The following is a 27,291-nucleotide window of genomic DNA, read 5'->3' as shown; positions in this document are numbered from 1 at the left end:
AAAGCCCACATTCAGGACCTTCCCCGGACCACCCACCAATCAACCAAGGCTGGCTGAAGTTCCGGAGCATTCTGACCAGATTTAGGCCACGCCTACTTTTCTATAGAAATCCAATCGAATTTGAGTTAAATTGGAGTCATATATGACCCCCAGAACATCAGCCATCAATGGCCAAACCTCCCGTCCACACCCGAATATTTTAAACATCTTGAAACATTCGGCTGGCGCAGCCGAACAGTAGCCGACCTTGCCGAACACCAGGAAACCACAACCGACCTTGCTCCCGACCTACTCCTAACCATGGTTGGGGGAGTTCGGCTGTGTTCGGGAGGCCATATCCGGCTATGTGTGACATGAAATTAACTAAGCAGTTTCCTTCTCACAATTGTGGTTTGTTGTCCTTCATTGTCCCAGGCGACCACAAGAACTCTGCGGGCTCTCTATGCCAGTGCCCCGAACACGCCAACATGACCACGGCCCCGGGCTTCGAGAAACGTCACAGGGTCAGGAGAATCTTACAAGTGGACACCACCGCAATGGCAGAAATAGGAGGAACCACCGATCGCATGTCGACGCTTTTTGAAGAGGATACAACGGCAGGGATATCCACTGTCATGCCTACCACTGAGGCGCTTGAACCGACTTCCGAAATGGTAACAACCGAGGTAGGCCTTTTGATAGAGTTCGAACTAGGTGAGAGCACAATTTTTCATATCTTAAGTGCACACTTTATCATTTGAGGTACTCTGAAGTATATAACTATATCCCATCTTCCAGCTTGCTGATAGAAGGTAGTACGTAACTGTGCTATTTTGTCTTCTTTTCCTTTTGAAGTAGATTAGCACTACATACTCACATTGCATTCTTTTAACTCGGAAACAATTACAATAACTAATCAACACTTGAATTAGCTACTTGTAAAGGTTGTTTGTAAAATAGCAACATATAATACACAGCACTGGTTATAGTCGCACTGGTTATAGTCCACACTTTCTGCTACAATGTCGGGTATGGTTACCGATAGACTCGCTGCAATGTCAGGTAGTGTACAGCACTACATACTTAGTACATACTGAAGAAAAGATAACTTAGCCTCAGTACCACTGTCACACTCAACAAACAAACAAACAAACAAACAAACAAACAAACAAACAAACAAACAAACACAGACAAGTATCACATAAGAACTCACACTTCCATTGAACACATTGTTTCGAGACACCAAATATCTAGGCTTGCGACACTTACGAGTGGCATCGGCGGTCTAGTGTTTAACTCAGAACTTAGTGGTCCTGAGTTCGAAGCCCTGAGAGGCTCCGATGTTGTGCCCTTAGGAAAGGCACTTTACACGAATTTCCTCACTTGACTCAGGTGAAAATGAGTACCTAGCTTCGGTTAGGGACGTCCTCTCGGAAGGGACGTAAAACAGAGGTCCGATTAATGAAGAAAGCTACGACAACAACAACAACCACAAGAACAGTGACAACGACTTGGTACTGCAACGGACAGGCTACAACAGACTACTATATGCAACATATTTTCATCAAATGATACCTTCCCAGGTGTCATCAAGAAGTACTAGTGCCAACCGTGGTACAAAAACCACGGAATCTCATACAACCCCGTCAACAGAACCACGAACAGGTCCAACATCTGCAGTGTCGGCTTCAACTAGACAAGCTGCCACCACTGTGCTCACAAGTACAGACACATCTACTGGGATATCCACAATCTTACCTACCACCGTCATACCATCGACAGAACCACCAAGTACAACCACGTCAAAAATAACAACAGAGGAGACTTTGACACAATATATCACAACAGAAGCAGTAACTACCACAAAGCTCACAACCCAACCGACCCTAATATACACCTCCATGGTTTCTACTGACTCAGAAGTATCACTAACAACTACAGAACAAACCACCCAACCAACCACTGATCATGTACCAAGAACAAAAACGACAGAACCATCAACTACAACCTTAGCAAAAGTTACAACACAATATACAACAACAGGTTCAACTACGACAAACGAACCAACAACAGAAGCAGGGACAGCTTCAAGTCGACAAAGTACCTCAACTGAAGTCACAAATACAGACACATCCACGGGAATATCCACTGTCATGCCTACCGTTGTCATGGTTTCCACCGAGGCTTTGACACAACCATTAACAGAGAGAACTACAACCATGTCAGAAATAACAACACAGGAGCCTTCAACACAACATACAACAACAGGAGAGGTAACTACAACAAGGAGAACAACACATCATGATGATACTACAACATATTCTCGGCATACCACTGAAGATTCTACCATTCAAGTCAGCACAGTTATGCCTAGCACTGTCATGCCTTCCACCATTGAGGCACCGACAGAACCATCAACAGAGAGAACTACAACCATATCAGAAATAACAACACAGGGGACTTCGACACAGCATACAACGATAGGAGAGGTAACTACAATGGCTTCTACAGAGGTATCACCAACAACTACGGAACAAACCACCCAGTCAGCCATAACTTCTACCACTGATCATGCACAAAGTACAACACTAGCAGAACCATCAACTACAACCTTAGAAAAAATTACAACAGATGAGATTACGACAGAACATACAACAACAGGGGAGGTAACTACAACAAGGAGCACAACCCATCCTGACGATACTGCAACAGATTCTTCCCAAACGACTGAATATTCTAGAACAGTTATACCTAGCACTGTCATGCCTAGCACTGTCATGCCTTCCACCACTGAGGCTTCGACAGATTCATCAACAGGGAGAACTACAACCATGTCGACACAGGAGACACCGACACAACATACAACAATAGAAGGAAAGGTAACTATCATAGGTTCTACAGAGGTATCACCAACAATTACAGAACAAACCACCCAGTCAGCCATAATTTCTACCACTGATCATGTACCAACAACAACAATGCCACAACCATCAACTACAGCCTTAGAAAAAATGACAACAGATGAGACTTCGACAGAACATAAAACAACAGGAGAGGTAACTACAAGAAGGAGCACAACCCATCCTGACGATACTGCAACAGATTCTTCCCAAACGACTGAATATTCTAGCACAGTTATACCTAGCACTGTAATGCTTTCCACTGTCATGCCTTCCACCACTGAGGCTTCGACAGATTCATCAACAGGGAGAACTACAACCATGTCGACACAGGAGACACCGACACAACATACAACAATAGAAGGAAATGTAACTATCATAGGTTCTACAGAGGTATCACCAACAACTACAGAGCAAACCACCCAGCCAATCATAGTTTCTACCACTGACCATGTAACAACAACAATGGCAGAACCATCAACTACAACCTTAGAAACAATTACAACAGATCAGCCTACGACAGAACATACAACAGAAGAGCCAACTACCACAAGGCTCACAACTCAGCCTGATGAGACCTCAACAGAATTTCTCCAAACGACTGAAGGACCGACCACTGTTTTTGTCACGACGTACGAACCAACAACAGAAGTAGGGACAGTTCCAACAACTACAGTGTCGGCTTCATCTCGACAGACTACCTTCACTGAAGTCACAGATACAGACACATCTACTGAGATATCCACCGTCATGCCTACCATTGCCATGGCTTCCACTGAGGCTTCGACAGAACTATCAACTACAACCACATCAAAAATAACAACACAGGAGACACCGATACAACATACAACAATAGAAGAAAATGTAACTACCATGGCTTCTACTCAGGTATCACCAACAACTTCAGAGCAAACCACCCAGTCAACCATAGTTTCTACCACTGATCATGTACCAAGGACAACAATGGCAAAACCATCAAGTACAACTCTAGCAGAAATAACAACAGATGAGCCTACAACAGAACATACAACAGAAGAGGTACCTACCGCAAGGCGCACAACTCAACCTGATGAGACCACAACAGAATTTCTCCAAACGACTGAAGGATCTACCAATCATGGTAGCACTGTTGTCACGACGTACCTACCAACAACAGAAGTAGGGACAGTTCCAACAACTACAGTGTCGGCTTCAACTCGACAAACTACCTTCACTGAAGTCACAGATACAGACATATCCACGAAACTATCCACCGTTATGCCTACCACTGTCATGGTTTCCAGCGAAGCTTCGACAGAACCTGCAACAGACATAACTACATCCGTAGAGAAAATAACAACAGATGAGACTACGACAGAACATACAACAGAAGAGGTAACTATCACAAGGCTCACAACTCAGCCTGATGAGACCACAACAGAATTTCTCCAAACGACTGAAGGATCTATCATTCAAGGTAGCACGACGTACGAACCAACAACAGAAGTAGGGCCAGCAACTACAGTGTCGGCTTCAACTCGACAAACTACCTTCACTGAAGTCACAAATACAAATACAGACATACCCACGAAAATATTCACCGTCATGCCCACCACTGTCATGGTTTCCACCGAAACTTCGACAGAACCAGTAACAGAGATGACTACAACCTTAGAGGAAACTACAACCGATGAGACTACGACAGAACATACAACAGAAGAGGTAACTATCACAAGGCTCACAACTCAGCCTGATGAGACCACAACAGAATTTCTCCAAACGACTGAAGGATCTACCATTCAAAGTAGCACCACGTACGAACCAACAACAGACGTAGGGACAGTTCCAGCAACTACAGTGTCGGCTTCAACTCGACAAACTACCTTCACTGAAGTAACAAATACAGACACATCTACTGAGATATCCACAGTCATACCCACCACTGTCATGGTTTCCACTGAGGCTTCGACAGAACCATCAAGTACAACCCAAGTCACAAATACAAATACAGACACATCCACGAAAATATCCACCGTCATGCCTGCCACTGTCATGGTTTCCACTGAGGCTTCGACAGAACCAGTAACAGAGATGACTACAACCTTAGAAATAGTTACAACAGATGAGCCTACGACAGAACATACAACAGAAGAGCCAACTACCACAAGGTTCACAACTAAACTTGATGAGACCACAACAGAATTTCTCCAAACGACTGAAGGACCGACCACTGTTTCTGTCACGACGTACGAACCAACAACAGAAGTAGGGACAGTTCCAGCAACTACAGTGTCGGCTTCAACCCGACAAACTACCATCACTGAAGTCACAGATACAGACACATCTACTGAGATACCCACCGTCATGCCCACCACTGTCATGGTTTCCACCGAAGCTTCGACAAAACCAGCAACAGAGATGACTACAACCTTAGAAATTAGTTACAACAGATGAGACCTCGACAGAACATACAACAGAAGAGGTAACTACCATGGCCTCTACTGAGGTATCATCAACAACTACAGAACAAACCACCCAGTCAGACATAATTTCTACCCCTGATCATGTACCAACAACAACAATGGCAGAATCATCAACTACAGCCTTAGAAAAAATCACAACAGATGAGACTACGACAGAACATACAACAACAACAATGACAGAATTTGAACCATCGACAGAGCTAGCCACAACTATGCTCAAAACAAGTACACAGGGGACTTCCACATATTCAAGAACAACAGAACAACAGGATACAACAGGGGGCATAACCCCAACTTTGACGCCTTCACAGGCAACATCAGTAGCCCGTACAACCCAAGGGTCTACAACGCTGTTGGAAACAACGCATACAACTGCAGTGGCTGAAACCACAACAGAATCTCCACAAGCCTCAACTGAAGTATCTACGACTCAAAGCATAAGGACAGAACAACCAACAACAGAACAACGGACAACAATATCACCTACAACTACCCCCACCGTAGTCACAGACACATCAACGGGGATATCCACCTTTATACCTACTACCTTCAACCCATCCACTGAGGGATCAACAACCACTGAACCTCAGACAACATCAAAGGTAAGACTTTCCACACGTATACAATAAGGCTTGTTGCCTTATAGAATTGAATTTATCTATAGCATGAAATGTAACAAATTCTGTTGAGCAAGATTAAAGAAGGTCATACAAGCCATGAGAATCCTTGCAAGGGAAAATTCGGAGTATTGGTATTTACTTTGCGATATAGTTCTGGAGTAGTTGGGTATAATAGGTGTGTGCTTACCTTATCATTATCATAACCTCATTAGCTTTCGAAGTAACATGCAATCAATATTTCTTGCTCTCCTCAGACGACAGCTCCTTCCAGCACATCGGTTGCGAGTACAGCCGAGAGAACAACAGCACCAACCGGACAAACTACAACTACGACGGACACTTTGACAACTGACATTACCTTCACAACGCCGCACAAAACCACAGACAAAACGGCAGGACCAACCACGACGTCCCCAGACAGAACCGAAGAGTTTTCCACAGTTTTGCCCAGTGAAGAAATAAGCACTACCGAAACGACAACAACTGAAAGGGCTACAACGAACATAGTTACAACACAACGAGCCACAACAACAACGCAGCAATCGACTTCTACTACGGACGTCTCCATCGGCATGACGACAGACGGACACACTACTTCCGCCACTGGAATCACGACAGGAACGCCACCTCAAACAGTGACGGAAATTTCCACTGGCGCGCCTTCCAGTCAGGCAACACCAACCACTACACCCGAGACAACAACGGAGGTAAGAGTTCAGACAAGAAATAGTACAATCCGTTTAATCAATCTTTTCTCCTTCTAAAATCAATACGGAACAAAATCATTAACATTTTCTACCCTTGGCAGGCAACGGCATCTCTCAGTACCATGGACACAACCACACCTGAAATAAGTCAAGGTACAACGAAGCAGGATACAACTGTGGTGACTACAGCTGCTACAACACCAGGGGTAACAGCCAGAACTACTGAAGTTACAACATCAGAGAATGGGGAAACGACAGCACAAGCTACGGCCGAGACCCCAACTGTTCTGACAACAGAGAAGGCTTCAGCTGCCGCCACTACAACTGCTACAACCTCACAAGTAACAACTCAAACAACCACAGTTCCTACAACAAAGAAAGATACAACTTTGGTGACAACAGCTTCTACGGCACCAGAAGTAACAGCCCGAACCACTGAAGTTACATCAGAGAAGGGGACAACGAGAGCACAAGCTACAGCCCAGACCCCAACTGTTCTGACAACAGAAAAGGCATCAGCTACCGCCACTACATCTGCTACAACCTCACAAGCAACAACTCAAGCAACCACAGTTCCTACAACAAAGAAGGATACAACTTTGGTGACAACAGCTTCTACGACACCACGTGTAACAACACAATTCACTGTACTTGCTACAATAGAGACAACAATGCCCCCGGCAACAACCCATGCCTCAACTGTTCTGACAACAGAGAAGGGAACAACTGTGGCGACTACGGTTGCCACAACGCCACGTGTAACAACTCCATTCTCTACAGCTTCAACAACCGAGGAAGGCACAGCTGTGATGACAACAGTTAATACAACACCACAGGCAACAACTCAAACCTCTAAAGTTCCAACCTCAGAGAGGGAAACAACTGTGGCGACTACAGCTGTTACAACACCACGAGTAACAACTCCATCCTCTACAGCTTCAACAACCGAGGAAGGCACAACTGTGATGACAACAGCTTCTACGAAACCACAGGCAACAACTCAAACCTCAAAAGTTCCAACCTCAGAGAGGGAAACAACTGTGGCGACAACAGCTGCTACAACACCACGAGTAACAACTCCATCCTCTACAGCTTCAACAACCGAGGGAGGCACAGCTGCGATGACAACAGTTAATACAACACCACAGGCAACAACCCAAACCTCAAAAGTTCCAACCGCAGAGAGGAAAACAACTGTGGTGACAACAGCCGGAGTAACAACGGGAGCTGCTACAGTTCCTACAACAGAGACGAAAACAACTCTGTTGACTACAACTGTTGCAAAACCACAAGTAACAACTCAACCCACTACAGTTTCAACACCAGAGAAAGATACAACTGTGGCGACTACGACTGCGACAACACCACAAGAAACAACACAGGCGGATACAGTTCCAAGTACAGATATGTACACAGCTACAACGAACATAGTGACAACGCGGCAAAGCACAACAACGCAGCAATCGACATCTTCTACCACGGGCGTCTCCACCGACATGACAACAGACGGACAAATTACTTCCGCCGCTGAAATCACGACGACAGAAACGTCACCTCAAACAGCGACGGAAATCTCCACTGGCGCGCCTTCCAGTCAGGCAACACCAACCACTACACTCCAGACAACAAAGGAGGTAAGATTTTAGAAAACAAATTGTACAGACCTTCACTAAGGTTTCATTTGAATATGTTAAAGGCCTAGACTAATCAATTTTCTCATTCTAAAACAATAGGAACAAAATCATAAACATTTTCTACAATTTGCAGGCAAAGGTATCTCTCAGTACCATGGACACAGCCACACCTGAAATAAGTACTGCGCCAGCTACAAGTCAAGGTACAACAAAGCAAGATACAACTGTGGTGACTACAGCTGCTACAACACCAGAAGTAACAACCCGAAGTAATGAAGTTACAACACCAGAGACGGGGACAAAAGTGGCGACTGCGGCTACTACGACACCACAAGCTACGCCACAGACCCCAACTGTTCTGACAACAGAGACGGCATCAGCTGCCGTGACTACAGCTGCTACAACACCAGAAGTAACACCGCAAACCTCTACAGTTCATACAACAGAGGATACAACTTTGGTGACTACAGCTGCTACAACCACACAAGTAACAGCTCAAACTACTACAGTTTCTACAACAGCGAAGGATACAACTTTGGCGACTACAGATTCTACGACACCACAGGTGACAACAGAATTCACTGTACTTGCTACAATAGAGACAACAATGCCCCAGGCAACGACCCAGACTTCAACTGTTCTGACAACAGAGAAGGAAACAACTGTGGCGACTACAACTGCTACAACACCAAAGCCAACAACCCAAACCTCTACAGTTCCAACATCAGAGGGGGAAACAACTGTGGTGACAAAACCCCGAATAACAACCGGGAAATACACAACTGTGGCGACTACAACTGCTACACCACCACAGACAACAACCCAAACCTCTACAGTTCCAACATCAGAGAGGGAAACAACTGTGGTGACAACACCCCGAGTAACAACGGGGGCTACTGCAGTTCGTACAACAGAGAAAACAACGCTGTTGACTACAACTGCTCCAAACCCGCAAGTAACAACTCAATCCTCTACAGTGACGACAGCAACACAGAGACCAACTCAAACTTTTAAAGTTCCAACCTCAGAGACGGAGACAACTGTAGTGACTGCAGCTGCTACAACGCCCCAAGTAACAACGCGAGTTACAACAGAGAAGAAAACAACGCCGTTGAGTACAACAAAAGTAACAACTCCATCCACTACAACTTCAACACCAGATACAACTTTGATGACTACAACTGCTACAACACCACAGGCAATAACCCAAACCTCTAAAGTTCCAACCTCAGAGAGGGAAACAACTGTGGTGACAACAGCCCCAGTAACAACGGGGGCTACTACAGTTCCTACAACAGAGCAGAAAACAACGCTGTTGACATCAACTGCTCCAAACCCGCAAGTAACAACTCAACCCACTACAGTATCAACGCCAGAGAAGGATACAACTTTGATGACTACAGCTGTTACAACACCACGGGTAACAATTCGAACCACTACAGTTCCAACGACAGAGAGGGAAACAACAGCGGTGACTGCAGCTGCAACGATGCCACAAGCAATAACCCAATCCACTACACTCCCAACAACAAAGGAAGGTACAACTGTCGCAACTACAACTGCTACAGCACCACAAGTAACAACACAAGCCGATACAGTTCCAAGCACAGCCGTGGTGATAGCAGCTGCTACAACGCCACAAGCAACGACCCAGGTCTCAACTGTTCTGACAACAGAGAAAGATACAACTGCAGTTTCTACAACTGCTGCAACTCCACAGATAGCAACTCGACCGACTAAAGTTAAATCAACAGAGATTGGAACAACTGTAGTGGCAACAGCAGCAACAAAAAAACAAGCAACGACCCACACCTCAACTGTGCTGACAACAGAGAAAGATACAACTGCAGTTGCTACAACCCCACAGCATACAACCCGAGTGACCACTGGCCCTACAACGAGGACAGCAGCTGCTACAACAGTTCATTCTACATCACAGACTTCTACAGCTCCCAGGACCACAACAACAGTGATGACAACAACCCCCGAAGTTTGTAACTCGGGTTGTGACCAGAATGCAGAAGCCCTGTCGAATGGCACTTGCCAGTGCAAAAAGGGGTTTAGTGGAGATGGAACAACATGCGAGCTAGGTAAGAACCTAAGGCCACACCAATTTAATTTTATGGATGACATCCTCTGAAGACCCCCAAACTAGTGCGCGCGGGCGAATAAAAAAAAATTCCGGGCAAAAATAAAAATGCTATTAAACCAAAGGAATACAAAGCTGGTATTGTGAATTCGCGGCAGTACTTAGCGACATACTAGTATACGGCAAGCCGGCACATGCTGGCTTTTTGCGGAATTTATGAATCGGCACTGTACGTATGTACTGAGTTCTTGAGTCATGGAGCTTCGAATTCGATAGCCTGGGTGCTTCGGCTTCCGTATTGTCGCTAACTACCATGGACTACCCAGGCCTAGAGCCAGGCCAGAGCCTCGGTGGACGTAATCTTTTTTTTTTTTAGGCTGACAGGCGAAAATCAATGCGCGCGCGGATGTCATCCATAAATTAAGTCGGTGTGGCCTAAATGACATTACACAGTCTTTATTCTCAACTAGATTATATAGTACACACAGAATTCTTATTACCAACATTTGAGAAGTCCATTGTCAAAGTATTGATGGTCTAATCTTTAAACTTCATCTGTGTTGGTAATTGTTGGTGACTGTTTTGTGCTGGTTCATATTGATGGTCTAGTTGGTGCTCTGGTTCATCATAAACGTTGCCCATCTTTTTGAATGTGAGAATATTTCACTAAGATGTTCTAAAATGTTTTACATCTGCCTTTCAGTTTCCACCGGTTTCTCCATGTCGGTGAAATTCAAAGACAAAGCATACAGCGCTACGCTGGCAGACTGCAACTCTGATGACTTTGTGGGAGCCAAGGATGAAATAGAAGCAACAGTGGGTGCTCTGTTTTAGTCTAATAACTTATAATATATAATAGACTACATTAAAACCAGAAGTTCCCTTTCTCTGTATTATAGTGTCACAGTGGTATTTGTACCATAAGACTTAGTGCAAGGATCTCAAAAAATTTTAAAAGTGCAAGCTTAAATTGCAAATTTGCAGTATTTGTTGTAATACTATGGGGTCTTGATTTGCTGTTCTACATGTATTTTTACCACCAGATAACAGAGGCCTTTTCTGCAAGCTCCCTTGCTGATGATGTGTACTCGGTGACCATTTCTGGATTTTCAAGCGGTAGTCTGGTGGTGAGTACGACTACCACCACCAACCCAGAAGCTGGGATTACTGCTGAACAACTGTCCACAGCTTTGAAGTCATCTCTTGGTGAAGACTTGGAAGTCAACGCAACTGGTCAGTTCCTTATAACATCAACCTACAGTTTGGCTGATTTTTAGATAAAACTCTGCCCTGTAAAATTTGTTAATTTTGCATAACTAGTAAGCCATCTTTCGGTGTAACACACCAGCTAGTTTTATACAGTAAGTACAGTAAGACCAGACTTTAAGGTTTGATCCACTCACACTCGGATAGACTACTATTGTGGTGGGATAATGAGAGGTGTGGCTCTTCTCAAACACGGAGCCTCCAACTTAACATCCTGGGAGGACGTCCCTTACTAAAATATGTTGCTTGTTTTCACCTGTGTCGAATGAGGAAAAATAGTTACACAGTACCTTTCCTACAGCATTGGAGCCTGCAATTCAGGGATTTGAACCCCTAGTCTTTAAGGTCTAAGTCAAGAACCCTAACTACAAGACCACCTTGCCACCTTAACATTACATCTACTGTGTTCCTGTCATATGTTGAAATCATTATGTTCATAATCCCTGTGTATTGTATTCAATAAGACATTAAATATTACCTGGAATGTTCAAGATAATCATTTTTCTCTGTCTTCATTGATTTCAGTCATTTCAAGAACACCAGCCACCACGCTACCAGCATCACCAACCACAACATTCAAGGCTACAACAGAGGTAGGATATCTAATTAATAAATTATGTTCAGCCATACTGAATATTGAAGTCAATGTTTGTGTATGTCACAATTTACACACAGGTAAAAACCTGGCGGTACTAATTAAAGCTCTGGTCTGTTTGCTGTGTTGTAAAATACATTTTTACTAGACTTTTAATGTGCTGTCCAATTGATTGATAACCATACAAGACCTATTACTCTCTTTACATTCATAGTCCTATAATCCATATTCTCGCTGCTCTGGTGAGTGAAATTCATTACTCTGACTCACAAATATTTAAAGATTTCATTTTTCAGCACAGGCACAGAGTTTTTCACACTTATAACCTCTTCACCCAAGATAATTGCACATACTTGGTGGAGGAGAAAAACCATATCAAACCATATTAAAGACCTTGCTTTGGTGAAAATACAACGGGTATAAACTTTGATGTGGTCACCTTTCTGATGGCATTTCAGCACTGTATCTGTATAGCCGGTATAACCGCCTTTCGGCGTAACACACCAGCTTAAAACTGTGTTTGTTTGCAAGACAACTCAGCAAAAGTCAGAAATATTTTCCGTCTTTTGCAGGTAACAATGGCCTTCACCACCTCAGCTGTCTCCAGTCCTGAAAGAACAACTGCATCAGTGACAACACATCAAAGTACAACTGACACTACAACAAAAAGAACAACATTATCAGACACTACCCAGTCTGACAGAGCCACTCAACCACCTTCAACTACTGAAAAGATGACAACAGTACTCGCATCAGCAACTGACCACATGTCAACAGAGACTACAGCCAAACCAGAGACTACAGCACCAGTCATCACAAGTCAAAGAACAACTATGGCCACGACCGCTGGAACTTCAATAATGGACGGAGCTACAACCAGGCCAATGACTACATCAAGAGAAGCTACTGCAACAGGAGAGACGGAGACTACAGGGTCCATAACAAATTGGTCTACACTGCCAAAGACCACATCCACAATTCATACTACCAAACGTTCTACAACAGAACACACAACCACAGCCATTTACACTACAACAGCCCCTTATCAACCTACATCTGTATTGTCCTCTTCCCAGGAGCCGATTACTACTGTCAAAACTACGAAAGGTGTGACAGAGGCACAGACATCTGAAGTGCAGACGAAGACCCTGATCCCTACCACAGATGAAGCCGATGTTACATCTGGTCAGACAACCATCCTACCGACAACAGAAGGTAATAAAAAACATTGTTATACTTAATATGTCGTATTTGAATTGAAATCTCTGTATTATGCACACTACCACCTAATCTATATACATGTATCCTCCACTTATGTTTCCTTATGATTTAATTTGATTTGACCTTGTATATACAGTGTGTATTATGATGTTGTCTTTTGTCGGAGTCTCTAGATAAGCCCATATGTGCTGGGCGGCGTGTAGTCGCAGGACATGTTTATTGAATCTTCATTCATTCATTCATTCATTTATACAGAGTTTTCACATCAAGCTTCAGTCAAGCATGCATTTCTGAGCCAGGCCAAATGCCATTTGTGACTTGCTAATTTCATTGTCATCTTAAATGTCTTTGATGTCTCATCACAGCAGACACAACAGCACACACTCCAACAGTTCTAACAACTAAAGTCACAACTAGTACAACAGATGTAACAACAGAGCCAACATTCAGCACTACGGGTGTAACAACCGTTATGACAACGGAAATGGACAAAACAGTTTGGCCTACAACTATTCAGATCACAGAAGAAACAACATCAGCCCAAACAACTTCTGGTAACAACAGAAACAACGTCAGCCGAAACAACAATCAGCACTACAGATGTAACAACAGTCATAACAACGGAAATGGACACAACAGTTGAGCCTACAACTCAGGTAACAACAGAGGCAGCAACAAAGATGGACACCACTGTTGAGCCCACAACTCTTCAGGTCACAAAAGAAACAACACACATGACAACAGAAATGGACACCACTGTTGCAACAACAACTCCTGAGATTACAACAACAACCAGCACAACAGATGTAACAACAGAAGCAACAATGAAAATAGACACAACAGCCGAACCAACAACTCCTCTTATGACAACAACAAAGACCTTGGCCCCTACAACAAAAACAACAACAACAACCAGCAGAACAACAGATGTAACAACAGAGCCAACAGTCAGCACTACGGATGTAACAACAGTTATGACAATGGGAATGGACAAAACAGTTTGGCCTACAACTCTTCTGGTAACAACAGAAACAACGTCAGCCGAAACAACAATCAGCACTACAGATGTGACAGCAGCCATAACAACGGAAATGGACACAACAGTTGAGCCTACAACTCAGGTAACAACAGGCAACAACAAAGATGGACACCACTGTTGAGCCTACAACTCTTCAGGTCACAAAAGAAACAACACACATGACAACAGAAATGGACACCACTGTTGCTACAGCAACTCCTGAGATTACAACAACCAGCACTACAGATGTAACAACAGTCATAACAACAGAAATGGACACAACAGTTGAGCCTACAACTCAGGACACAAAGCAAACAACTTCATCTCCAACAACAACAACTATTACAACAGATGTACCACCAGAGGCAACAACACAGATGGGTGCCACAGTTTGGCCTACAACTCTTCTGGTAACAACAGAAACAACATCAGCACAAACAACAACCAGCACAACAGACGTAACAACAGAGCCAACAGTGAAAATGGACACAACAGCAAAACCAACAACTCCTCTTATGACAACAACAAAGACCTTGGCTCCAACAACAATAACTAGCAGCACAACAGATGTAACAACAGAACCAACAGTCAGCACTACGGATGTTACAACAGTCATAACAACAGATATGGACACAACAGTTGGGCCTACAACTCCTCAGGTCACTAGAGTTGAACCTACAACACAAGAAACAACAGCATCGCCAACAACAACTATTACAACAGATATAACAACAGAGCCAACAGTGAAAATAGACACAACAGCCCAACCAACAACTCCTCTTATGACGACAACAAAGACCTTGGCTCCAACAACAACAACCAGCAGTACAACAGATGTAACAACAGAACCAACAGTCAGCGCTACGGATGTAACAACAGTTATGACAACGGAAATGCACAAAACAGTTGTTCCTACAACTCTTCTGGTAACAACAGAAACAACATCAGCCCAAACAACAACCAGTACAGCAGATGAAACAACAAAGCCAACAACAGCGATGTTCACGACATTTAAGCCTACAACTCCTTTAACCACAGCAAAAAAGACTTTGGCTCCAACAACAACAAGCACAGCAGATGTAACAACAGAGCAAACAGTTAAGACAGACACCACAGCCCAACCAACAACTTCTCTTATTACAACAACTTTGGTTCCTACAACATCAACAAGCACAACAGGTGTAGCTGAGCCTACAACCACTCCCACAGAAACAACATCTTCTGCGGAGGAACAAAGCACATTGGCACCATCAACAATACTGCCAACAACAAAGCTGCCAACAACAGTACTGCCAACTGATGGTAGTCTTCCATTCTTTCCATCAGACTTCATTTCATAATCCCCGATTCCTCCCCAGCAGCTATATAATCATATACTAACTGGTTGCCGCTGCACATCATCATGTTATTTCCACAGCATGAAAAACCATCCCTCTTTTTTTCTTTCTGCCTAAACTTCATCAACAGTCCATGTGTATGGACAAAGAAGAGGACTTCTAACTGTTGCATGAACCATTCCATGGGAAAAGAGAAACTCACTCTCACTCCAAGGGTTACATGTGCATGCACACTGGTGCTGAGCCTTGATGTCAGCCCACCATTTGCCTCTGTCCTGTGGTTTGATGTTCTGCAGGTTAAGGTGGAAAAAGTCTTCCCTTATGTTGTCCATCCATTTCTTCCTTGGATGCTCACATGGGTTTTGGACTTCTACATCCCCCCAGTGTGAAACTAACCTTGGTATTAGGTGTATTTGCATCTTTCAAAGTGTTTTAATGTGTGTGAGGATTTTGCAGTATGTACCCTACTAGAAGATACAAATTTATTAAAACTAATTTACTTCATCACATTCCCTTGATCTTTTATCACAGTAGTTACAACATCTGCAGGAACAACCCAGACTACAACTACAGTTACAACACCAAAGGGCACAACAGTCAGCACTACTGATGTAACAACAGAGCAAACAACTAAGATGGTCAAAACAACAACTCCTGTAGTAACAGCAACAACAACCTCTACTTCAACAACAACTAGTACAACGGATGTAACAACAGAGGCAACAACAATGGTGGACAATACTGTTGAACCTACAACTCTTCTGGTATCAACAGAAACAACTGCAGCCCCAACAACAACTAGTACAACAGATGTAACAACAGAGCAACTAACAACAGAAGTGGTCACTACAGTTGAACCTACAACACAGGTCACAAAAGAAACAACTTCATCTCCAACAACAACTATTACAACAGATGTAACAACAGAGCGAACAACAGACGTGGCCACCACAGTTGAGCCTACAACTCAGACCACAAAAGAAACAACTTCATCTCCAACAACTACTATTACAACAGATGTAACAACAGAGCAAACAACAAAGATGGACACCACAGTTGAGCCTACAACTCAGGCCACAAAAGAAACAACTTCATCTCCAACAACAACAACTATTACAACAGATGCAACAACAGAGAAGGACATCACTGTTGCATCAAGCACTAGCAGCAAATCCAGCACTTCAGAACCAACCACAGAGGGCATTGTCACAGTAATGCCTACAACAATACTGCCAACAACAATACAGCCAACAACTGAAGGTATCCCTCTTGTTCTTAATACTAATTGATATTGTTAGTCTTCTATACAAACTGCATTTAGATTATAACTAAATTTGTTGTACTGGTAATTATCCTTCTCTTGTGAAATATTACATTTTCCCCTTAGGCCATGTTGAAAATGAAATCTTCTTGGCCATGAATGTTGAACAAATGACTAACTGCACAGAGTATGGGTATGGCAAATGATAAGAGTCTTCATTCTCATTTTCTTCTTTGCCTTCAGAAATGATTTTGGCATTCTATGACATTAGTATCGTTTTCCAATATATTTTTTGCAATTTACGGCATATATTTGCATGCTCATTTTGTAGGTGCTTTGTACAATTTACATCATGGTCAAACATTTTTTGGGGAAATGGACGAAAATTCATTGTGCGGATGTAATCCATATAATGAAATCAACATGGTCTCATCAATGATTGCATTTCCCATTAAACACATAATAACAATGCAGTGTGAGGATTTTACAGTATTCAGCCCCTTTGCATCTGCCTCTCATGACAGCACAATTGTTTTATTGGCTAGAAACACGTTACGTTATTAATGATCTCATTTTCACTTGTGACAACAGTGCAAACAACGGAAATGGACACCACAGCAAAACCAACAACTCCTCAGACCGCAACAGAAACAACCACAGCCTCAACAACAATCAGAACAACAGAGGCAACAACAGAATTGGACACCACTGTTGAGCCCACAACCCCTCGCATCACAACAACCAGCACAACAACAGATGTAACAACAGAGACAACAACAGAATTGGACACCACTGTTGAGCCTACAACCCCTCGCATCACAACAACCAGTACAACAACAGATGTAACAACAGAGGCAACAACAGAGATGGACACCACTGTTGAGCCTACAACTCTTCATGTCACAACAGAAGCAACACGCAAAACAACAGAAATGGGCACCACTGATGCAACAACAACTACTCAAATGACAACAACCAGTACAACAGATGTAACAACAGAAGAAACAACAAAGATGGACACCACTGTTGAGCCTAGAACTATTCAGGTCACAAAAGAAACAACACACATGACAACAGAAATGGGCACCACTGATGCAACAACAACTACTCAAATAACAACAACCAGCACAACAGATGTAACAACAGAAGACAACAACAGAGATGGACACCACTGTTGAGCCTACAACTCTTCATGTCACAACAGAAGCAACACGCATAACGACAGAAATGGACACCACTGTTACAACAACAGCCATTCCAACAACCCGCATTACAACAGTTCCAACAACAGAGGATACAACCCTGGTGACAACAGCTGCTACAACACCACAGGCCTCAACTGCTCTAGTAACAGAGGATACAACTGTTCTGACTACAGCTGCTACAACTCCAAAAGTAACAACTCCTGAAACAACGATTTCTACAACAGCAAAGGTGACAACACCGCAGGTTACAACCCAAGCAACAAGTGTTCCTACAACTACAGAGGAATATACAACAGGTAGCCTTCTGTTCTTACCATGTTTTTATTTCAACATCACTAACATGGTAGGGACCTTAGGCCACACTGACTTAATTTTATGGATTACATCCTCAGAAGAACCCCCCCCCAAAAAAAAAAAACAAGTGCGAATGGGCAAATAAAAAAATTCCTGCCATAAAAAAATGCTGCCATTGGTCACAAAGCTGGTACTGTAAATTTACGGTAGTATGTAATGAATTTTATGACAAGCCTGCATATGCCTTTGTAGCATTTATGCGTCTGCACTGTACTGAGGTCTTGAGTTCCGTGGAACTTTGGCAGCTTGCGTGTCATCTTGTGTAGTTACTGCTGGCTCCCTCTTGTTGCTATGCTAGCTACCATGGACTTTGGAGGATGGCACCCTGGCCAGAGCCTCGTCGGAGGAGATCTTTTTTTTTTTTTTTTTTTGAGAACAGGCAAAAATCAATGTGCGCGTGGATGTCATTCATAAAATTAAATCATTGTAATATGTAAATGTTGTCATGTTTTTTCCCTCAAAATGACTATTCCATCACAATCTACATTTGTAAAACACTAGACAAACGTGATATCAGAGCCATGGCGAAGTTCACATTAATCTCACTTTCTTCCTTTTTTTAAAAAATCTGTCACCACAGAAGGTCCTTCAACAGTCATTCCAACAACAGAAGATGCCACAACAGAAGCAACAACTCGCGTTACTACAGTTCGAACAACAAAGGATACAACCTTGGTGACAACAGCTGCTACAACATCACAGACCTCAACTGTTCTGACTACAGCTGCTACAACTCCAAAAGTAACAACTCCTGAAACAACGATTTCTACAACAGCAAAGGTGACAACGCCGCAGGTTACAACCCAAGCAACAAGTGCTCCTACGACAATCACAGAGGAATACACAACAGGTAAACTTCTGTTCTAGCCTTGTTTTTATTTCAACATCACCAATATGCACATGATATTTATGTTGTCGTGTTTTCCGTTAAAATGAGGACTAACATTAGGGCTATTCCATCACAAAATACAACACTAAACAGATGTGATCTCAAAGCCAAGGCCAAGCTCACATTAATCTCAATTTCTTCCTTTTTTTTAATCTGTCACCACAGAAGACGTTACAACAGTCCTTCCTACAACAGAAGATGCCACCACAGAAGCAACAACCCGTGTTACTACGGTTCCAACAACAGAGGCTACAACCTTGGTGACAACAGCTGCTACAACACCAAAAGTAACAACTCGTCAAACAACGATTTCTACAACAGCAAAAGTGACAACACCGCAGATTACAACCCAAGCAACAAGTGCTCCTACAACAATAGAGAAAGTTACAACTGTGGTAACCTCAGCTGTGACCACACCTAAGCCGACAACCCAAACAACAACTGTTCCAACAACACCAGGGATGACAACCCCACCAATTACAACCCAAATGACAACTGGCCCTACAACAGCAAGGACAACAACTGCCACTACAACTCAAACAACAAGTGCTCCGACAACAACGCAGAAAGATACAACTTTTATAACTACAGCTAAGACAACACCTGTAGTGACAACCCAAACAACAACTTTACCAACAACAAGGATAACAACCCAGAAAATTACAACCCAAATGACAACTGAACCTACAACAGTGAGAACAACAACTGCCACCACAATGAAAGTTACAACACCACTGGTTACAACCCAAACAACAGGTGCTCCTACCACCACACAGAAAGTTACAACCCAAGCTCCAACGACTGTAACAACTCCACAAGTTACAGCCCAAATGACAACTACAACACCTGCCACAACAACAGTAGTCACAACACCGCAGATTACGACACAAACTACCACAACAGTGATGACGACAGCCCCCAAACTTTGTAACTCAGGTTGTGACGAGCATGCAGACGCTCTGTCCAATGGCACTTGTCTGTGTAGAAAGGGGTTTACTGGCAATGGAACAACATGCGAGCTCGGTGAGTAGGTTTTTCTATCAAACGTCACACATTTGAACCTGAAAAGCTTTACAATGTCATGTATGATTGAAATAGACTAAGATCATCTCTGTATTATTTTGCATGCTTTGACTACAGAAGTCTAACGCTTACTATCATCTGCTTCCAGATTCCAGAGGTTTTTCCCAATCTGTGAGATTCACAGGTTTGACGTACAGCGCTACACTGGCAGACTGTACGTCTGATGACTTTGTGGCAACGAAGGCACAACTGGAAACTACAGTGCGTCCATCCTTTTAAATATAATAAATTTTTTATCAGTTTATAGCTAAAAATGATGTAAGAAATACATGTATGTAGCGTCCATTGATGCCCCCCTAGGGATTAATCTAAGTAAGCACAATTATGCAAAATTATGCAAATCTAATTATGCAAAAGATCTAGGGTTATATATGATATTTATGCATAAGGTTCCCAATTGCTATGCTTTATGAACTTCAAGCCTTATGAACAATTTTGCATAAATGTAGGAAGTATTACATGTACTTGATATCATTATGCATAACAGTTATCCCTTGATTATGCATATAGTTCCAAGGGTTATGCATAATTACGCATAACCATGTATAACCTTTCAAAGCCTCATGCATAATTATGCATAATCATGCATAATTACCTATGATATGACTAATCCCAAGGATCATCAATGGCTGCTACGTATTTCTTTTTATCATTTTCACCTATTATTCAATAGTTTGCGATATTAGCCCATCTGGGTGTAAGGTTGCTCAGATATGGGAGGTCAGTCCCAAATTAAATTGGATGTCCCAAATTAAACTCTATAATATGAAACAATATAAGGCCACACCAATTTAATTTCTTGGTTAACGAATTTTTGTAGAATGGAGCAGGTGGGCGAAAAAAAATAAAAACAGGCCTAGGCATCCTATTATGGCCCAAAATGGTAGGATAGGAGCCATGAAGTAAACACACCAGACTGGTTCAAAATTTAAACTGTTACAATGAATTTTGAACTTTTAATGATACCATTGCATTGAAAGATGGAATAACTGTAACAACTAGGAAGAAAATGACTGTTTTCAACTGTTCAGGGCAAAATATGAGCATTTTGCAGTTGATTCTGAATTTTTAGTTTTATTTGCAAATCAGAAAAAATGAACCGTTAACCAAGAAATTAAATTGGTGTGGCCTAATGAAGGGTTCTGCATTGCTACATGTATAACAGAACATCCTGGAGGGACATGTCTGCAGCCACCATGCATCTGCCCTGATGCTTGCAGTTTGATTGATTGATTGCTGTTTTCTACAGGTGACAGAGATCTATTCTGACAGCTCCGTTGCTGCCCACATGTACTCGGTGACTGTAACAGGGTTTTCGAGTGGTAGTTTGATAGCACAACTGACTGTCACCGCTGACCCGGCAGCTGGAATCACCTACGATGTCCTGGAAGCCGCTTTCATCTCTTCTGTTGGCATCAGCCTGGATGTCAACACAACAGGTCAGCAATAAGCAATAACAGGAAATACTAATACTATAGTAGTCAGATGGTGTTACAGAAATTGTATATGCTACATCAGGGTACTGTATTGCGATCTCTCAACAAAGACAGGGGGCGCAACACAGACTTTCAGCAACCTATGACCACTCAACTTACCAAGTCATGTGTGTCATCTGCATAATGTGATGTTACAGAAGTGGTGGATTGTTCATTCCTTGACAAAGACCGGAGTTGCACAGCCCAATACCTTATGTTACAAGGACAGTTCAAACTGGCTTCATTATGACTGAAGTCTAAGAACACACTCAGATAAATTTTCAAGGTAGTTAACTATTGAAAGTTTAACTGTGTTGATAGTAAACTATTGTGACACACGTGACTCAGTGAGCAGCGGATCATAGGTTGCAGAAAGCCTGTGGCGTCCCCCATCTTTGTTGAGGGATGTAGGGCAAAATCTTACATGTCACAGAAGCTGTGGATTGCTCATTCCTTGACAAAGACTGGAGTGGTACAGTTGAAATAAGTCCAATTTCTTATGTTGCAAAATTACAGTTGTACAGTTGTCAAGGAGGTTAAATACAAGGTATTTAACCTCCTTGGTTGTACCTGCTTCATAATACGAAATATACATTAAATTTTGTTTGTCTAAATATTCAATACAATCCCCACTTTCAATCTGTTGTTGCTTTCCTCTTGTGATGATTGGATCTCACTCTGAACTTTGTACAGTGCATAATAACTGTTACATTTGTATGAATGATAATTATTTTCATTTGTACCTTAATTACAGAGATATGCTATTCAAGCTATTGCTCCAATGGGGGAAACTGTCAAGTTGTCAACTCATCAACAACTTGCGGGTGAGTTAATGCCAGTATTGAGTTGTTCACATAAATATTGCTTGAACGCCGATGCCACCTTGTTATTTTGGTTGATTGTTATGCTTACAAACTCAGTCAAATTTGCTGTAACTTTAACAAATGCTAAATATTTCAAATGCGTCTTGGATTATCAATACTGGTAATTCAGTTTGCAAGTCATTTTTTTCCTTGCAAAGATATGTTGTTATGGAAGCCTGCAATTAAGGTTCAGCCAGACTTTTATCATAGCTTCAAATGTACATTTTACAATTATGTATGAACAAACCAGGGCCTTGTTTGTTTAATGCTGTTTCAGATGCTCAGTGTACTACACTGGCGACAATTGTGAGACACGTGTGATAGGTAAGATCAATATAAGCAATGAATACTATATTGAATTTCTATATATTAATATATAATTTAACTTTATAGTTTACATACATGTATTTATTGTGTTTATGTAGTTAAGTAAATTGGTGGAGGAGACATGTTCACCTGATAAAACTGGTTCAGAATTAAACTTCTTTGTGCTCGTTTGTTGACTAGATGGTCAGTATGGCCAGTGGAGCTCCTGGAGTAACTGTCAGTCGACCTGTGGACAAGGAACACAGATTCGTACGCGGAAGTGTGACAGCCCCCCTCCCCAGGGCAACGGTCGCTACTGCAATGGAACGTCGGTGGAATTACGGGATTGTAACTTGCCAGACTGTCCAAAAGGATGTAAGTTCATGTTTCGGCTTTCGTGTGTAGTCTAAGTGTAGTATGTGGTCATCCCACTCTACGTTTCCCAGTGGGAAGCCACTGGATTAGTCTACAGGGGTCGAAATACCCCTCTGTGTGCAATCTTGTTGACAGTTTAGTTGCCCCGACAGCAGGACAGACTGCTATGGGACCGGTGAGGTGAGGTGCAACTTGGTGCAAGTAAATTTGGTGTCATGCAGCTAATTTTTTGCCAGTATGCACAGCAGTGCAGTTTGCTTCATCCACTTTACTGACATACATGTAAGGTTGGTAGTGTAAGCAAATATTGGATGCTATTAAAGTTACTACATGTACTTTTGGTTGTGTACCTATAAGTATTTTTCATTTTATCTACACCAGTGCAAGTTGGCCCCAAAATCTATTTCGACCCCTGGTCTACCTGCTAGTTCATTACCTACGAACAACAGCTAAGGAATAAGAAATAATTTTCCTGATGTGCAGTTACGATGCAACCATAATAAAAAAATATGCAGATTCTGGCTTTTTGGGGGTCAAAGCTAATGAAAAATCAACTGTTGCCAATTTCGCAGATATTGACTGGTGCACTCCTGAAGATGACCGTTGCTCCCAGACCTCTGGACCTGGAAACTGTTTTCTCATAAACGGAGATTACGACTGCTACTGTGACCATGGCTACGAGATGATTCTCAGTAACAATGACACAGAGTTCATCAGATGCCAGGGTAGGATACTATAATTGCCATTTTAAATGAATAGCCTCATACGTTTCACAATGTAAAATCTGCAAGATGAGGAGGATCTGACTATCATTGATTAACCAAAAAAGTTAAGACATGTACATTTTGTACATGTCAGGCACAAACCATTTTGTTGTATGTGTCTATCTTCTTAATATGTATTAAACCCATGTGCAGCTGCTAGTAATTCAATGTAAATTGGGCTTAGCAGTACTTAAGATGAAACCGGATAGTGAGTGTGTGTGTGTGTACACATGTATATGTGTGTGTGTGTGTGTGTACACATGTATGTGTGTGTGTGTGTGTGTGTGTGTACACACGTGTGTGTGTGTGTGTACACATGTGTGTGTGTGTGTGTGTGACTGTGTGTGTACACATGTATGTGTGTGTGTGTGTGTACACATGTGTGTGTGTGTGTGTGTGTGTGTGTGTACACATGTATGTGTGCGTGTATGCATGAAGAAAGAAGGCTATAGTACTTCGTTTGATCAACTTTTTGTTCTTCCGCAGACATAGACGAGTGTGCGTTTGATATGGACCACTGTGAGCCTGACCTTGCCACGTGCACAAATACGATCGGAGACTACACCTGTAAGTGCAAGCCTGGCTACCAAGGAGACGGCTACGAGTGTGAAGGTACAAAACTGCAGATTTCCGATTCACTATTTGCCAAACTATTTGTAACAAATGCCAACACTCCATGTCATATACATGTACATGTATACTACCATAATTTTTATTATCAGATTCTGTTCTGTACATTTTTATATATTGCTGAGTTTGTTGAGTTTGAAATGTATTATCAATGTTTTTTGTTGCTTGTATGAGGGAGGGCAACTTGCATATTTGTGCATAAATGAAAAAATACTGTGAACCTCTCTGTTCATTGTGCCTATTCCAAGTCCAAGAATATTAGGTCACATTACTGCATTATCATGATGATCATACTGCAAGAGTTGGGAAATTTGTCATACATCACTTTTGAATTCACACTGATGCTTGATGTTTCTTTCACCTTTGCTCAAAGACATTGACGAGTGCCAGGAGCAATCCAAGAACCGTTGTGACCCACATGCAACTTGTGTGAACACCGAAGGCAGCTACAACTGCACCTGCAACACAGGATACCACAGCACTTCCACACAAGGCACTGGCTTTGTAGGACAGTGTAGAGGTACATTGATTTTTAAATCGTATTCATGACTACAAAATAATGTACATGCACACGTATGTGTGTGCGTGCATGTACATGAGCACGTGTGTGTGGCTGTGTGCGTGTGTGTGTTTGTGTGTGTGTGCATGCATCCGTGTGTGTGTGTGTGTGTGTGTGTGTGTGGATGAGCATGTGTGTGTGGCTGCGTGTGTGCGAGCATGTGTGTGTGTGTGCGTGTGTGCGCGTGTACAAAAAATGTATGACGTGTGTGTGTATGAATTTCACATAATGATTGTATCTTGCCCTGACATCATTCAATGGTTGCAGAAACTTAATGCACTTGTCACATCAGGACCAAAAACTGAAATATTACATAAACCAATAAATTAATAATACTATGATCTTTCATACTTCCTTGCAGAAAACAGGTTGTTTCCCTTTGGTGAGGCCGCCAATGACAAGCTACTAGACACCACACCAGGGAATGGCGAGACCATATCTGCTCCTATCAAAGTCCCCTATGGACTTCCAGTTCCTGGGGGTCTCTGCAGTGACCTTTGTGTAAGGCTTTCTTCTGTACAATTCTGTCAGCTGAAAGTATTCTTTAGTATTATACAGTACATGAGGCAACACTCTTTTCTTACATTTTGTATATGGATGGCATGCGCGCATGAATTTTCATCCTTATCCAAAAAAATTTCGACCATACTGTAAGTCATACAAAGAGCAAATATATATGCCGTAAATTGCAAAAAAAATATATTGGAAAATGATACTTAATGTTGTAGAATGCCAGAACAATTCTTAAGGTCAAGAGGAAAATGTGAATAGATAAAAATGAAGAGTCTATTATTTGCCATACCATACTCTTGTGTAGAATTATGTAGATTTCATATTATTATTAAATGAAGGCAAGGCATCAGTTTTGGAGTTCCCAGAGGATGTCATACAGTCATACAATCAAATCAACATGGCCTAATGAGGCAACGTTTCTTTTTTGAAAAGATATATATATACATATATATGTAAATCTTCCTCTGCTGTTCTCATCTCTGCAGAGTCGTTAAATCATGTATTATTTCATACCTACATTGTTATACAGGTCACAGAGAATGGCCTCATTGTTTCCACGAATGGTGAGAATTACTACGGAATTCCAAGTCTGCGCAATCCGGGGAGGTTAGAAGATGAGTTGAGGAAACAGACGGACATCTGTGCATTATTTTCCCCATTCTGGGCAAACAATCGCTTCAGTGGACTACTACCAGGAATGGCACCAAAGGTAGTAATCTGGTTGTACATGTATTTCATACATTCACAGAAGGAAAACATTATGTTTTTGTTCAGTTTCTTCTTCTTCTTCTCCAAACACAACGTCAATGACCTGGACAAGATGTCTGTCACCATAGTATATGGTGCTGTAACAGACAACCTGTGGTGTTGGATTACATTACACTGTATGTTGCAAGTTACAGGACAGAGTTGGAGGGGCTGGTCACCATATACAATATGAATGTGCTTGAGTAAGAATAAACAGAGTACAAAATGTAGTTGGCCGGGCTAGACTATGTGAAGGTATATTATGTGCTATGCAAAATGTTACCTTTCTAGTTAGAATTTGGTTTAGGGTCTTGGTCAACTTGATTTAAATCTTGGGTGGCTAAAAAAGAAGAATCATACATGTAGGTTGCTTCATGTGTGGGCTTTGAGAAATTAATTCTTTTTTTTTTAAATGTGTTTCTACGGGAGCAAAATCTTT

General features: G+C 42.2%; 1 protein-coding gene across 1 annotated transcript in view; it reads left to right on the top strand.

Annotated features, from left to right (window-relative positions):
• The window catches only part of LOC109464526 (mucin-5AC-like), a 30,599-nt gene extending 4,000 nt beyond the window's left edge, over nucleotides 1-26,599 (top strand). Inside the window, 29 exon segments of the mRNA XM_019761533.1 lie at nucleotides 415-665; nucleotides 5,653-5,943; nucleotides 6,216-6,668; nucleotides 6,770-8,302; nucleotides 8,436-8,505; nucleotides 8,595-9,257; nucleotides 9,537-9,878; nucleotides 10,170-10,292; nucleotides 11,095-11,207; nucleotides 11,435-11,624; nucleotides 12,183-12,250; nucleotides 13,329-13,467; nucleotides 14,113-14,279; nucleotides 14,605-15,793; nucleotides 16,360-17,088; nucleotides 17,681-18,261; nucleotides 18,263-18,590; nucleotides 19,229-19,498; nucleotides 19,703-20,560; nucleotides 20,709-20,821; nucleotides 21,870-22,059; nucleotides 22,850-22,919; nucleotides 23,236-23,282; nucleotides 23,466-23,639; nucleotides 24,212-24,364; nucleotides 24,890-25,015; nucleotides 25,407-25,553; nucleotides 25,954-26,093; nucleotides 26,591-26,599. Of these exon segments, the coding sequence (XP_019617092.1) occupies nucleotides 415-665; nucleotides 5,653-5,943; nucleotides 6,216-6,668; nucleotides 6,770-8,302; nucleotides 8,436-8,505; nucleotides 8,595-9,257; nucleotides 9,537-9,878; nucleotides 10,170-10,292; nucleotides 11,095-11,207; nucleotides 11,435-11,624; nucleotides 12,183-12,250; nucleotides 13,329-13,467; nucleotides 14,113-14,279; nucleotides 14,605-15,793; nucleotides 16,360-17,088; nucleotides 17,681-18,261; nucleotides 18,263-18,590; nucleotides 19,229-19,498; nucleotides 19,703-20,560; nucleotides 20,709-20,821; nucleotides 21,870-22,059; nucleotides 22,850-22,919; nucleotides 23,236-23,282; nucleotides 23,466-23,639; nucleotides 24,212-24,364; nucleotides 24,890-25,015; nucleotides 25,407-25,553; nucleotides 25,954-26,093; nucleotides 26,591-26,599 (9,527 nt within the window).
• Nucleotides 26,600-27,291: the final 692 nt, after the last annotated feature.

Source organism: Branchiostoma belcheri, unplaced genomic scaffold, assembly GCF_001625305.1.
Source record: "Branchiostoma belcheri isolate BF01 breed outbred unplaced genomic scaffold, Haploidv18h27 scaffold14, whole genome shotgun sequence".
Taxonomy (NCBI): Eukaryota; Metazoa; Chordata; class Leptocardii; order Amphioxiformes; family Branchiostomatidae; genus Branchiostoma; species Branchiostoma belcheri.
Note: the sequence above shows the minus strand (reverse complement) of the source record. Positions and strands in the feature narration are given on the sequence as shown.